The sequence below is a fragment of the Trachinotus anak genome, unplaced genomic scaffold, assembly GCF_046630095.1.
Source record: "Trachinotus anak isolate AG129_WGS33_773 ecotype Australia unplaced genomic scaffold, CSIRO_AGI_Tana_v1 ptg000021l, whole genome shotgun sequence".
In the NCBI taxonomy this organism is placed as follows: domain Eukaryota; kingdom Metazoa; phylum Chordata; class Actinopteri; order Carangiformes; family Carangidae; genus Trachinotus; species Trachinotus anak.
The window spans coordinates 9,779,808-9,795,645 of NW_027273872.1; the positions used below are offsets into that span (position 1 = coordinate 9,779,808).

At 42.4% G+C, this 15,838-nt stretch overlaps 1 protein-coding gene across 2 annotated transcripts in view; it reads right to left on the bottom strand.

Moving 5' to 3' along the window:
- afg2a (AFG2 AAA ATPase homolog A) overlaps nucleotides 1-15,284 on the bottom strand; it is a 115,237-nt gene extending 99,953 nt beyond the window's left edge. For both annotated transcript variants that reach the window (XM_071458192.1, XM_071458191.1), the window contains exons 1-10: nucleotides 14,972-15,284; nucleotides 13,231-13,352; nucleotides 12,822-12,979; nucleotides 12,131-12,189; nucleotides 11,214-11,870; nucleotides 10,940-11,069; nucleotides 10,711-10,767; nucleotides 10,374-10,497; nucleotides 8,236-8,337; nucleotides 7,744-7,897 (exon numbers count right to left, since the gene is read on the bottom strand). In XM_071458192.1, the coding sequence (XP_071314293.1) occupies nucleotides 7,744-7,897; nucleotides 8,236-8,337; nucleotides 10,374-10,497; nucleotides 10,711-10,767; nucleotides 10,940-11,069; nucleotides 11,214-11,870; nucleotides 12,131-12,189; nucleotides 12,822-12,979; nucleotides 13,231-13,352; nucleotides 14,972-15,137 (1,729 nt within the window). In that variant the 5' untranslated portion in view covers nucleotides 15,138-15,284. The remainder of the gene's footprint in view (nucleotides 1-7,743; nucleotides 7,898-8,235; nucleotides 8,338-10,373; nucleotides 10,498-10,710; nucleotides 10,768-10,939; nucleotides 11,070-11,213; nucleotides 11,871-12,130; nucleotides 12,190-12,821; nucleotides 12,980-13,230; nucleotides 13,353-14,971) is intronic.
- Nucleotides 15,285-15,838: the final 554 nt, after the last annotated feature.

Here is a 15,838-nt window from a genome sequence, read left to right on the forward strand (position 1 = left end):
AGGTAAACGCTCAGAGAAACCAAATCTTGCAAGGTTGGATGGCGGGTCCAGGTGGGCAGGGCTTGGGGCACGGCTGAGAACGGTGACTGCTTTGTTGTGACATCACAATGTTACAGAAGTCCTGACGGCTTGTTTTAAGGTTTCAACAGTTTCTGAATACAGGCTGTGTGCATTTCTCTGTGGACTGAGCGCTTTGATACTTTCACAGTATTAATATAGAACCTAGACCTGCTTTATAATCAAAGAGACTGACATGGAAATCTCACTTTGTACAATATGGGACCTTTAACTTCCAGTGATGAGGTGAAAAAAAATAAGGGAGGAAGTGGGGGTTAAGTTCTGGTAGAAGACTTCAAAAGGTAAAACTCACAGAGCTCCACTGTCAAGACTCAGCAGCTCATCAGCCACAGATTCCAGGAAGGTGTGTCAAAAGAAGTCCATCAGCACCTTCACCTTTCAACATGGAGGAATCAGGACTGTGTTTTGTGCTATGTTGCACTGTGTAGCGCTGCATCAAACTCCCGTGAGCTCGAGCTGCAGCTCTCCAGCGGTGCTGTCCTCAGATGAATTGTGAAATGCTTCGCGCATTACACCATCACAAAACCACAGGAACGTTTTCATTACTCGCCGGGGCTTCCGGAACGCTCTTTGCACCTGTATTTACAATACCCAACATCTGTTCCCGGAGCTGAAACACCGCAATAATATGTGCTCTTAAAGTGCGCGCACACAAACACACAGAGATGACAAAGACAAATACACGTGCTCACACACTCCAAACATGCGGAAAATGTGTGCAGGCATACACACATACACATTCAGTACATGCTAGAGAACACATACACACACACAAAGGCACACACAGCTGTCACTGGGTAAAGGTAAATGCCGGGGTTAAGGAGTACAAGCAGCACATTTCCGGATTTTATAAACAGAGGCCTCAAATAAACTTCACATGCTGATCCGACTGATATTTATGTGACCCGTCCTGAAATTCCTGAAGTGTCTTTAAAAGGACAGATGAGTTGGGAAAAGCACTTTATAAGGCAAGGCTGCCGCTGTAAACATCAGTGAGCATTTAGCAGTGTTTGGCCCATTTAGTCTTGCACAGCACAATTTATGTCAAACACACAAAACACAGCTCATTTTTGCTGCCGTTTTTCCTCCTTGTTTCTACACAGCAGAGTAACCTCTAGTGCTTGTTTCCTGCGTCTGTCGGCCAGGAAGATCAATGGTTTGGGTTAAAAACCCTCAAGTACTGAGAATTTAGGTTTGGGGGATTTTCACTAAGCGTGTTCGCCAAATCACTTTGCACATTTTAGCAAGTAAATCATTTAGGCCGTTTAGTCTAAGTTGTAGAAGTGGATCCTGAATATCGAGCCTGATCTTTCTCAGTCAAATAACAGGCTAACCAAAAAGCTTTCAGCAGACACGATGCAGACTTGTGTGTTTATTATTCTACATAATCAATTTTACTGGCTCTTTTTGTTCCAGTGGGCTTCCCCTGTTTAGAGAGGCTTGTAAACAGTGTGTCCGGATGTGGCACAAACCAAACATGCACGCATCCGCGTACAAACTCGAACAAACATGAGCACTCACACACACAATTTGCACTGTTTAGACTGTGGAAATGAGTCATCTGCTAGCACCAGGATCAGTTTAACGCCAACAGGACGACAGAGAGACGCCCAGAGTCCGCGAGGCTCCACGAGACCACATGATAGCTTCCAATGCCACACAAAAACACCTAGAGGGATTCATTATGGAAAGCGGTTTTGTATAATCAGCGGTGAGCTGGGAGCACGGTCAACACAACGCTTGGAGAAATAAGATCAGAGGAAATCAGTGCCTACACTTCCATATACAGTACACAACATAGATCCACAGGCTCTGCTTTGTCTTTCTATGTTTTACACTGATATTACTCTGCAAATTCCAGCATAATTTAGCTTGTGACTGCAAAAGGAAACCTTGTCAACCTAACATTGTCCACTATTACTGCAGTGTGACTCTTCCCTTTCCCAGCATATTTTCATGTAAATGATTTTTAGAAGCCTGGAGAGGTAAAATTATCTTGTGTTTCATGAGAAAAAAAGTTTTATTAGTGGGCAATCAGACAGAATCATTTGTGAGCTGTTTTTCCTTCTGTCTTATCCTTTTAGACATCACATGACCCCTCAGATTTATATTGGGACCTCCTGAAGGGTCCCAGACCCCAGGCTGGGAACCGGTGGAACCACAGAGCCAACACAGATCTCTAGTGTTTCAAACTGCTATAGCTTTTTTTTTTCATTTATTCTTCTTTCTTATTATATTACTGTATTTTTGTGCTGGGATTTCTTTGTTTGTCGACAGTTTGATTTATTGTACAGACAAGCTGACTGGTAAAAGTTACCAGGGCACACGTTCTGTGAGGGGTTTATAAAATCAGCAAACCTAAACGTCCGGTCTTTCAACTCTTATACCAATTTTGAGTCCATTACACCCTATATTTATCACCAAATATCAAATGTTAAGTATAATAATGATTGAGTATTGTTTTTGTATATTGAACTGCTCTGTGCTATCTAACTCATATGTGGAGTCACAGTGCTGCAGTTCTGCACCTAACAAGCAATAAAACATGAGCCTTCTACAATGACTCTGTCCATGTCAGCCTATCTAGTAACAGTGTTCGAGCTGACACACATGTGACATAAAACCCAGGCAGAATGATGTGACGAGGAGCTACATCAGATACAACAGAAACGCTGCTGCTGGCGTGCAGGCTGCGCATTTCTGTGCTGCGACTAACACAGTCCAGTAGATGGTCTTAGTGTGTACATAAATCTGTCAGCCTGCAAGAAACGATGATGAAAGCCATGTCCACTTCAGGCACAGTGACTGAGACGGGAGACGTTGAGCGGAAAGGGGAGGAGTGAGTTTGATTGAAGGCCAGTATCCGCAACCGCAAAGAGACTGAAGGAGGGATGTGGTTGAACTGTTGTGAGCTGTTTGTGTGCTAAACTTGTAAAAGCCTACATCGGTCCAGCGACCAGCTTTGATACATTTTTACTTTGCTGTTAAAATTCATATCATTGAACCTGAATGTGAGTCAATTTCTCCACCCTCGCTGCTGACATTACCCTCACTGTTTACCTCCTCAGCAATATAACACTTGCCCACTAGAGGTCACCATTGAGGGTTACTGCAGTTCAGTGTTGAGCTGACCTTTCCTCCTGCAGCATGGAAACAGTGACAGTGGATGACATTAATGTGCTTTGTGCAGTGTAGAATTATGAGATACTACAAACAGCATACTTTTTTTACTTTTACTACTACCTGAGAAACTACTAACGACGAAAACATTTTTCCTATAAAATTAGGACAATTTTTATGATTTTTCTTAGATCTTGCAAAATACTGCAAAATTAAACAACTTCAGAACATTAAAAAGTATCAAAATGAAGCCGTTTTAAGATGGAAACATCAACTGCTCAAAGCACAAAGATACAGTTGTGTGACTGTGTGACATTCAACCACAAGCAGACATCACTGCTGCTGAGGATCACAAGCCAAACAGCGTGGAAACCACTGATCTATAGTAATCTACAGAATAAACAGAACAACCATTGTTATTCAAGTAGTTTGAGTCTGTGTGTTCCTGGCCTTCCTGTTAAGACATGTTAGACTGTGATTTGAAATACATTAAATTAATCATAAAACTATGAGCCATTATTTTGAATGTGAATGCAGGAAAATTACACAAATGTAAATGAGTGGAGAACTGAATGAAAGTGCATGCACAGGACACAGTGTGTCACTGGAATATTTGATGAGAATGAAAAAGTGTGAATCACATGCTGTGACCTTCTCAGTCACCAGACATCAACCCAGTGTAACACCTACAGAACGGGAGGTTTTAGTGTGAGAGTGGAGATTTACAGGAACAATGAATAATAAATACACTACAAACTACAAAGAGGTACACGCAGGTTAACACCAGCATCACTGTTGTCGTCAGCACTGGTCGCTAAAACCACCTAAAGCAACAAGTTAATGCTGAAAAGCAGGATTTAGCCACGTCCCATTCACAGCTGGTAAAAGGCCAAATTTAAGTGTGTTTAAAAAGCCAAAAGCTGAAGGAATAGAAGGCTTCAAATATCTGTTAGTGTCACCTGTAGGCAGGTAAAACAGCTGCACTGATGGAAGACAATTAAACGCAAAGTGTAGAGGGTGCTGGGACTCCAGTACATAGACCTCAGCAGCTCCACATGTCTCTAACTTGCAGGGCAAAAAGAGTTTCAGAGGCTTAGAGAGTCTGTGCTGTTCTGGGGGTTCATGGTGACCTAACATCTTATTAGAACATTTCATGATGTTTTTTTTCCCCCTTTAGTTTGGCACAGATCTAGGGAATAGACCAACCTATGGACAACAAACTCTGATTTTTATCATTTTATACTGGAGCCAGGGTTTTCTGACAGCTTATACCATGTTAATTAGGCTTTTTTTTTTTTTTTTTTTTTAACTTTGCACAAAGATATTTTGCAGGAGACAGTGCATACGTAAAGAATGTGTGTAATTCTATCTAAAATAGTCAGGCAAACATCACAGTGCCTTCTTAATACTCGGACTCATTCCTGTTTTCTCTCTCCAGGTTTAAAAATCCTTCCTTTCATTAAGGGATCACCGCGTTCAACCTGGATTCCCTCGGTCAGTGCGTATGATGTAAAGCGCAGATTTTCTAAATAATTTGGGTGCTCAGTGGAGGCTTAAAAGGGATTTGAGGTGACCTCGATGAAACAGATTCTAAGAGATCTGGTATGAGTGCGCTCTTGCATTACATTACATTCGAAGCTGGCCCGATCTGTGATCAAGTGTAATTAAGTGCTGATTATATAACACATCTGTCGTCAAGAAGTTGTTTCTGGGGCTCGGTGCAACTCAGACTGGACAAACAAAAACTTCCCTAATGACATCAAGATTTCCATCCATTCTTATGTGCACACAAACAGGGTCACAAAAAAAAGAAATGCACAGCCACTTGGCCTCGTCATCCTCCCCTCTGCCCCTCTCCAGAGATGAAGAATTGATTTAAATACTCTCTGATCTATAAGCAGGTTGGTATTGTACTAACAGGACAGGATGTGAAACTCCCACCACAATGTGCGTCTTGTGCATGCTGCCTCGTGTGTATGCGTGCATGTGTCTCTGCAGCTGTGCAAGGTGGGGAGCTTGAGCATGACCCTAGTGTGTTGCAGCCGTCGCAATACCGTCCCCCACATTTTTATTTTTCAGGAAGCGGTGCGTCGGAGCGTACGCTCCCGCAGCAGCTCATTGTTACCTGAGCAGCAGAAGGAAACAACTGCAGTTCCTACTCGATGTGTTTTTGTGCCTCTTCGGCTTTTGTTCCATTCAATGAAAGCAAAGGAGGAAAAAACACAGATCAACTTGTGGGTACATGTGTGAGTTGTGTGACTGCATGGGTCTGTTTGTGTGTACTCAAGCTACGTGTGGTGGTATGGGGGGGCCTGGTGAGGGTGGATCATGACCCGTAACGAAACGCTCACACACACACACACACAGGCAGGGAGTCAGCAACACACAGTCAGACTTCTATTTACATCTATTCATCTTTGCTTTACACCTTCTCTCAACAAAGGATCAAATGATTACGTGTATGTGAAACGGTGCCTGTAATGTCACAATTATCACCCGACGCTGCAGAGCTATGAAGCATTTCAAAGTCCCTCAGCTCATTATTTTGGCTTTAATGTTGTATTTCACTCTCACTGCTCTCATCAGTGATGCTTTCAGGAAAAACTCGACCGTGCAGACACAGACACAGTTAGCGACGAGCTGGTAAACATCATGGACACAAGCACACGATGCTGACTGTCTCAGTCCCAGGTGTAACAATTCATTATGTTTAAACTCTAATAAAACGGAAAGGCTGAGACTGTTTTTCATTTTCTGAAGTGATTTTACGCTGATCAACGAGTCAAATATGCTAATACATGCATTTCATTATTAATTCATTATAAAAAAGTAAACCAGAAGTGGAAGGGGGGATGGTTTTTATGGGGGCTTGGGGGGAGGGGTTGTTGTGAAACAGAATGCAGCATATGGGCACGATAATCATTTTACCTTGATTATCTTGTTTTCATAATTGCTGGAAGCCAACATCATAATAGAAAATAAAAGTAGATTACTCACCCAGCCCCACGACAGACTGTAATGATACATGTGGACGCCAGTAGATTTGACCCACACATTCTGAGCCTTTACAGCTGTGTTTGTGTTCTATTTCACTTCAGTTTGCATTTTATTTTCACTTTATTTCAAAGATTTTTCAGAAGCAAAGACAGAGCGAAGTCTGCCTTTGTAGCCTGTATTTATCTAGTGATTTGGGTTTGGAGATTTTTTTTTTTTTTTGGGGGGGGGGGGGGGGGAGTCAAACGGGGTTGGGGAGGTTGTTGTCTCCCTCTGGGGCGTGAGGAGGTTTCTCAGAAAACACTGCCAGTCACGTCTGGCCCTCTGCGGACAGTAAATCACGCTCTTCGCCAGAGTGCTTCCGCACAGCAGCCCTAGATCCCTCCTCAGCTGGAAATGCAATACGCCACGTACCCCAGGCGCTGGGACCACCCAAGAGGCACATGGGGTCACACACACACACACACACACAGACACCCAGAAAAACAAATGTGCATGTGCTCATACAATCACACACACACCCACAATCAAGTAGATGCAGATACACACATACATCAGCCAATATGTTAGTCCTCAGGATGTGAGGTGGATTGGTTTGAGGCAATAGGGGTGAGGGGGCAGAGGAATTTCACAACAAGTGGTGGTTTCTGTGGTTTCTCTCACTGGGATCCGAATACCACAGAAACTCCCAACTTCCTCTTTGGCAAATATCAAAGGATTGTTGACCCTGCGTGTTCAGAGGGGCTGCAGGAACGACGGACTCCAAGAAAACATCGAAAATAATTATTAAAAAGTAATTTAGGAAGAAATAAGGCAATAGGAATTGTGGTTTGGGCAAAGTCCTAGAGGCAGAGGTGAGGTCAAAGACAAAGAGGGAAAATAATATGAGGCCTAAAATGCTAATGCTCAATAACAAACTGTTATTCGTATGCCATTTGTTTGTTGGTTGAATGCCTGAGCCCGTGAGGCAAACCAAACTACTAAAAGATGGTGAGTGAACATTTTTCGGCAGGCTGCCATGTGCAACTTTATTTTCCCAAATGATGCTGGTTTCGGGGAAGTGCAGAGAGGCAGTGGATGCAAAGAGCAGCAGTGATGTTTCACAACTGCTCTGTGGAGTCGTGGATGTTTTTCTTGGTTTCAGTGGCGTTTTTTGTGACACAGATTTTTATGGCTTTATCACAACCTATAGCTGTGTTTCTCATAAAAATATTTGTCACAGTGATTAAATCCATTGCTGAAGACATGATGTATTCAGGGCACTTGTTACCGTTCCTTCAGAGGATATTGAGAAATGATGTAGGATGCAATATTTGATGCTCAAAATTCATGAAACTTAAAGTAATTTCTATAATAATCCACGTCATTGTATGTGATGGAGCCCAGAAGAGAGGGAAAATGAAGGAGAAGTTACGGTATGTGAAAAACACTGCAGACCATATTTAAACCCAGACCGCATGGTACCCACCCTCATCAATTTCAGATATCATCGGGTTTTTGTTTTTTTTTTTAATCCCGAGGCCTTTTGACAGTAGGACAGTGTTTACTCGCCTGCCTCTTTGCAAACAGCTGCGAGGTCTGCTCCTACGTATCCATGAGCGGCATCCGCCAGCTGCATCAGCTCCTCGCTGGTGGCGCTGCACGGCACCAAACTCAGCTGCTTCTGCAAAATGTCTGCACGCTCCGCTGCACCAGGAACTCCCACCTGCCAAAATGAAAACAGCAGAACACAATGTTTTATTTACAGGTCCAGTGACCGAGGTGGAACCGACACAGTGGCGTATGTCACAACTTGGTGTAGTGGGATCATTGTTCTCAATGATCGTAAACAGGAAATATATTAAAACATTTACATTTTTCACCACCGAGCTACCAACTGTTTCCACGCTGACTCACAGTCAACCAGCCGGAGTGAGCTGAATGAAAACTAGTGAGTGGGTTGTGAAAGGAGAATAACCGTTAACCTCTATGGTAGAAGACTGTCTTTCTAAGTATTTGGCCGTTTGCCATCCAATTCTGCTCACAGTGCCTGGTAGTACACACCTCCAGCTCCTTGTCAAAGCGTCCCGGTCGGCGCAGGGCGGGGTCGAGGGCATGGGGCCGGTTTGTGGCCCCCAGGACCAACAGCTGACCTGAGTGACCCTCCTGGAAGCAAAGGAAAGACGGCTGATTAGTTTAGTCCTGGTGAGTCTAGTTTGATGTAGCTTTGTGTTATTGTGCTGCTTTAATACAGATTCTGAAGTAACACAGTATTTAGAATAATATATATTAACCCTTTTCCTTTTTCTTACAGTTTTGCAGCTCATGAAACAAAGTATCTATCAGAGTGTCCATTAGATGAGAGGCTTTACCACAATGAACTTCCCATTCTTAATAACTGTTTGTCTTTTAATGGTAACTATTGGAGTTGAGTTGCTTGCCCAATGACACAGCTGTTGCAGCTCACCACTGTAAAAATAACAGATGAGTGATACGGACCGGTACAACCAGCGCTGCCAAATCTGCTGCACCAGGAATTACACGACATTAAAAAGTCTTGTATTAAATGTAAATTTATGGACATAGACTCGTGACTCTAGTGTTTCAAGTGCTTAAGAAGTTTGGTTATTTTTCAAAGGCTCAGAGAATTTTTGACCTGCATCAGATTCTACACTCGACTTGTTTCCTGTGGTGGTCCGCCTGCAAGACGAGAAATATTTTTTTCCACCTTTCAGGCAGAACTGAAACACAAATAAATTACAGTGCAAGTAAGAATGCTGTGGAGCAGGAAGCGCTTTCTCCACATTCCACAAACCAATCAGTGCTGATGACCTTGAATCCTCTGGTCTGGAGAACAGACAGGAGCAGGGTGCAGGCAGGGAGTTGGTGTATCTGTGTAATATCACCAAGCGAAATGAGAGCTTGCTGCCTGGGGACATGGAGTTGAACTTTGCTGATAAAGTTATAGCAAATTGGCAGGTCATGGCAACCTTAAGTGATTTCTTTCCCAGGCTCCCACTGGGCGCGTGAGTGTGGGGGGAAATCGTCTTTTTTCTCATCAGGCGCTCAAAGAGCGCTCGGTGGACGAACGAGACCCCGGAGATGCAGCCCACGGTGTGTGAAGGGCATCCAGCATGCAGAGATGGTTTCTGCATGACAGTCTGTGTTTCCAGTGAGGACACTTCTCGACAGAGCCTCGTTCTGCTGCAGTGAGACTCATTCTTAAGTCATGTGTGCCCTGAACAAGCAGCTGTCAGCCAGAGTAACACAGAGACAATCATTCTGATGCAAAAAACACTGCCGGTGATGAAGACGTGTAAGTGCTGTTTTAAAGCTGTGAGCTGAGGAGGAGACACTGAAGTGGCCATGGTCCCTTAGTACAGACTTTTAAAGATAATTTCAAACAGACCAGAGAACATGCAGGTTTAGATGGAGTAATAGGAAAACTTATACAAACATGGAGGAGAGATCAGATTACACAAAGAGGAGGGGGTTATATAGAGCAGCATATTAGGGAACAGTATCCATTGATAGTATTGTACATTAATTTACTAACTCAAAAGTAGACAGAGGGGTTTTGTGGGTTCAATCTAGGGCTGTTACAATATCAGATTTTCACTACATGAATACAGTGGCCAAAAGAAATCACGATAACGATATTATTGTGATAGAAATAAAATATCTTGGGAAAAAATAAATAAATAAATAACAATAATGTTATCAATCAAATTCATCTTAACTTTGCATTGTGTCTCTTTTTTGGCAAGGGAGAGGCTCAGAGCTTCTCTTCTGATTGGCTCACTGTCCTGTTGTTGCTATAGCTCCAGAGAGAAGCCCGGGAGAGGAGATGTCAAACTGCACTGAGGTGGTTTTCTTTAAACCACAAATATATCTTCTTATGGATTTCAGCACTTCAAATAAAACACTGGAGAAGTGTAGAATATGGGACCTTTGAAAGGTTATTGAAAAGGTAACCTGATTAACTGATAAACAAAACTAATGTCTGCGATATTATAATATGTGTATTATCAACATGATATCAGTATTGCATTTTTTAAATACCATGGTTATTGTAACTGGTGTATCGCAATAGAAAAATAAAAGTTTGTTTTGCAGTACCACTTGGAATAGAACTGAAGTACAGCAACACCTAATAGATTATATAAGGTGAGGGTGCAGGATTTCTGTCAGTGGAAACTTACTGAGCCGATCCCGTCCATCAGAGTGAGGAGAGACGCAACGACTCGTTTCTCCACCTCATTCTGCGCTCCCTCTCGCTTTGGACACAAAGCATCCAGCTCGTCAATAAAGATAATCGCAGGTTGCCTATCAAACCAAGACAGAATGTAAGACATGTTAAGCACAGTATTTGTCAAGGGGCCTCAATGAGAAATCAAATTTCATAAGTTCTGTCCTACTAAATGTGCTTGATGCTTGTATTTATTCAGTCACAGAGGACTGTAATATTTGAGTGACATTAGGATAGTGACATGATGCTAATCTATGTTTACGGTCAGCTGGATGAACTACAAAGTTTACCTCTGAGATGCTTCGGTAAATATTTGCCTCAGCCTCGCCTCCGTTTCACCATAGAATCTGCAGAACATGTAAAAAAAATTACATCGAATGAACCAAGTCTTCTGTTGATTCTGTGCGTGGTGCGAAGCACTGACTTACAGTTATCCATACAGAATAAAATTCAACCAAATATTTTCCACTGGGGCAGAAAAGTGATGCAAAGTTTACGAGCCGCACAGTATGATCGTACTTGCTCATGATCTCTGGGCCATTGATCACCGTCATGTGAGCGCAAACCTCATTGGCTATGGCTCGTCCAATCATAGTTTTCCCTGTGCCCGGGGGACCGTACAGAAGAACTCCTCGGGGGGGTTGTATCCCTGCATTGAAAACAGCTCACTATTAGATCTTTGAATGTTAAATTGAGTGCTAGCTCATCACCTTGAGACCATCATGGGCCTCTGGAAGCCAAATGGTGCTGTTCTAATGTCTGATGTGGAACGGCACTGAGCTACCTGACCCACCATAGTTAGAGAACAGCTCAGGGTGTTTCAGAGGCAGCTCAATGGTCTCTCTGATGACATCCAGCTGGCTGCTGAGCCCACCGATCATGCTGTACGTGACCTTTGACCTTTTTGCCTCTGCATCTGGATCCTGCTGTCCTGCTCTATCTCTGAAATTGACTGTAGTGGAACAGGCGAGGCAGTAGAAGGTGTCAGTACTCAGTGCACCACCAGGGGGAGGTGTAGGGATTTTCTCTGTCTGCTCTGATTTGAGTGGGCTCTCCAGACTGACAGCATCCTCCGCTGACCCTGCAGGAGGATCCTGGGAGTTGTAGGAGAGACTGCAGGGAGAAGGGGGCAAGGAGAGGGAAGCGAACTGGATCGGTCGATGTGGGGTACTAGCCGCAGGACCAGGCTCTCCAGGCGTGCCTGGTGTCCCGTCAACATTGCTGTCATCCACTGCGAGCATGCTGAGCTGCAGGGAGAGGTCGGCTGACGTGGAGTCCAGCACAGAGTTGATCACAGAGGACTCCTCAGTGTCAGGAACTAGTCCTGGGGGAGGAGCTGGTCTCTGGAGGGTGACACCATCCTCCCCTCTTATGGCTTCAACCCGGAGACTGCAAGACCGGCCAAAGTAGGTCAGGGAGAGGACATTTCCTGGCAGGACGATGTTCCCAACTGGCATAGGAGAAACCAAGAGTTATTCCAGCACAGGAAACGGGGCAGTTTGTTTAACAATAAAACAGTAAATGCAAAACAGTTCAAAACCAAATCGCAGTATTCCTCTCTTCCTTTGTACGGTAGAGTAGATGTACAGGTTGCCTACAAGTCTAAGTTGCATTAATAATAGTTAAACTGAAGAGAAAACAGACTCACATTTGCTGCAAGAAACAATGTAAACAAAGCAGCAGCTATAAAACATCATCAAACTGACTCACCCAAAGATCTCAAAAGGAAGTTCTTGAACTCATCCGTCTCTAGCGTGTCGTCTTTTGACCTGAATGAAAGTTGTATGTATGTCAGAATAAACTACACACATTTTGTATGATCTCTTCTATAGGACTGTCCTGCCTAAAACAGCAGCACCTCACAGAACAAAACACAGGTTACAATAATAATTAATATAATATGGGCTTATGATGACTTAGACGATGGTCAAGCATCACAAAATACAGACGATCAAATGGGCAGAGCAAAATAAACATCCCCTAACATGTGAAATAAAACAGATTCACAGTAGATTAAATGATCCATTAAATGGATGAATGAAATATACACATTACTTATTGACTATTGACATTTGAACTGTAGCTGCCACGTACAGCCAGCAGATGGCAGCATTAACTTGAAATACAAAATAAATTAGCCACGACCTCTGAGCCACTGTGTCTCAAGGTTTTTTAAAGGATGTCAATTTAAAAATAGTTTAATTGCTTTAACAAGATATGTTGGCTGTGTGAAATTACAAGAAAAGTTTGTGATTTAACAAAAAAAAGTGACAAATTATTCCAACAACAGTTTCTCGCAAAAAAACTGTAAAGAAAAACAATGTAATGTGACTGTAATGTGACCTATTATGTATGATATAGAGTGTGGGCTTTCAGTCAGTAAGAACCAGATGATCTTTACCTGTTGCTTAAAACCACCTCTTCAGCCTGAAGCACAGGACCTGTTATCGGCTGCAGCATCACCTCGTCCCCTGACTTCACTCTCAGGTTGGTCTGGACATGTTTCTGAAGACCAACTTTTCCACCGGGAAAGGGGGAGACGGGCCATCCCAGACACACCTGTCAGAAGAAGAAGACAAATAATTATTAAAAAGCTTCAGCTGGAAATGATTTACAGGCATCTAAAAGGTCAGGAAAGTAACACATTGAGCACAGAAACCAGTCGTGAACTAAAGGTTTATGACACAAAACATTACTCGTTTAATATGTTAGACAGCGTAGCTTTAAAATGACAATACAACTGTTAATAACATGTGTGATATCCAAAGAGGAGAGGAGAGGAGAGGAGAGGAGAGGAGAGGAGAGGAGACCTCTTGTCCTGTGGGACTCGTCAGTAGGACCGGTCTCCCGATGCACACACTGGCTGACTTCATTGAATTGAGACTCAGTTGGGCTAAAGTTGATCTGCAGGTTTTGGGTGTTTTGTCATCAGCTGTGAGGAAAACAAACAAAAACACGATGTGAAATTAGGATATCAAGAAAGTGTTTTAGTCCTTGACTCAAGTAAAAGTGTTCAAATGACTCCAGTAAGTCCCATATTCAGATGCCACTTAAATGTACATAAGGATTAGGTGAAGAATGTACTTAGGTATCCAAAATTAAAGTACTTCTTCTGAGGAAAGATGATTTCTAAACTTGTAAAACTTGAAAAGTCCAGGTGGTATTCACCCAGGTCAAGCTATAGCAGCGCATCTCATTTTATGATCTTATCGTGTCTTTTGAATGAATTTTGGATTTTATTTTCTGTCCACCTGCCAAAACAAGACTATCTGCTCTCCCAGTTTTACAAACTAACCAGATTACAACAGTTCAAGGTTATCAAACCACTGTTCTGATGTTGGTAGAGAGAATCAAAAGCATTACAAGCCTCTGATTAGTGGTTGGTGTTAATCTTCCATACTGGAAAGGCTGACTAGTCAGCTACTGGATGTACTGGTTCATTACAGCGCCGTCTGTAAACAGTGGGAATATGACACGTGTCCATGATTTTGAGCTGAAGTTAAAGTGCTGACGTACAGCTTTGTTGACAAGTTTTCAAGTAATTAAAGAGCAGCCCGGTGGCCATATGAGCACTGACTAGTGGTTTGTTTGGTGTAATCATTCATCATGTTCATACCGGCCATTATGGAGATCACTTCCTAACATGCTTACAGTCCTCATTCTGTCCATGTTAAAGTACTAATTCCCTGTTTCAGTAGTCTGAGTTAGCAAAATAAAGCAGATATCTTCCAAAGTTACAGCCAGTGATGGAAATAGTGCACTTAAGTACAATTCTGAAGTATTTGCACTTTAAGTATTTACTCTGAGTATTTCTGAATATTACCAAACGGTCTGACTTTTGACAGCTCATGTAAAAAGATGTGTCCAGCTGAGGCCCCTTACCACATTTCAGTTTTCTATGAGCGGTCAACAGTTGCACCAAAGAGACATTTTGCCCTCTAACACTGGCAGATGGTTTCATTTAAATAAGCCTTTGGTACCCAAAGGTAAAATTAACCAAAGTTTCACAGAGATTCAAAGATTAGAGAAAACTCCAAAGTCTGACCCTTTTTTGACCCCAGAATTGGAACCACTGGACTAAACTAGCAGTGGTGTCGAACCAGCAGAAGTGCAGTAAAAGTATTTATCCTGCAGTAAAAAGTCCCATGTGATCTGACTCTATCTGACATCATCACATTGTTATTACTGATGCATCAGTGTGTAAGCAGTGTTTTACTGCTGCAGCTGCTTGAGGCAGAGCTGGGGTGTTTTTTACATGGTGGTATTGGCTCTCTGACTAAAGTAAAGAATCTGAATACTTCCTCCAACCAGTTATAGTATGTTGGGTATATTTCCTTACTGAGCTGCAGCGGGAAAAAAGAGGGAATTTCTTACTAAAAGGACTGTCACAGTCACTTTTAGCCTCAGTGTTTCATGTTTAATCCAATCTGCTTGTGTCCAGAGATAAAACAGCATCAGAGCATCCAAAAAAATTGCTGAGTGCAACAAGGACAGATCTTCCATATCCAAGCACATCCATAAGAGGCAAATGACTAGTATGTAAAGTCTTACCTTTCTCTATGAAATCAGTGACAGTGAATGAGCTGCTGTTTGAACTTCTGTTGCTCCCTCCGTCGTGTTGCAGGTTGGAGGAGTCATTTGAGCCCTCCTTCAGTACGGCCGAACCATCCCCGTCACTCGCTTTTTTCGATTTGCTTTTATTTTTCTTTGAAGACATTTTAATCGTGCAAATATTCTCCACGTGAAATTGCAAACATGTGTAAACACGGAGCAGTGTTGTAAACTTCCGGGTTGCAGTTTGGCCCCGCCTCCCTTTACCGTAAATCTCTGTCTGAAAGTTTACTGCAGGTGGTGACAATTTTGTATTAATTGCACTTTAAAAATTCCTGTGGTAGTTATTCAAGAAGATTTGATGACTGACAGTAAAAAAAAAAAAGATTCGTAAAATGTTAACTAAAAAAGCACGGAACAAATCTTTCTCTTAATTCTCTCGAAAAACAATACACAAAACTCCATTAAAAAATCATATCATTTTAAGTTTTCTTTGATACCGTGATGTTAAAACACATAATTAATTAAGATTTAAGGTATGGGAAATATTTTTAAGACGCAGTCTTTGATTCGGCATTCACGTAATACGCTTTTTCAGTGGTGGTCAATGGTTTATTTGGATTATTGGTCAGCGTTACTTCTGCCAGATGACATATTGAGGAAATCCAGAGCGAACAGTATTAATCTATTGTAAACGTTATTTGTAGCTGGTTATAATGGTTATTTGGTAGATTTTTTTCAGCCGAATTTAACAAAAGACCTTGGTGATACTTTTAAAGCTGAAGTTAGCCTGGCAAGTTACCGCGGCAGCAGTAACTAATTAAATTTTCAGATTTGTGAACGGAGTTTGTCACGGCATCACAGCAG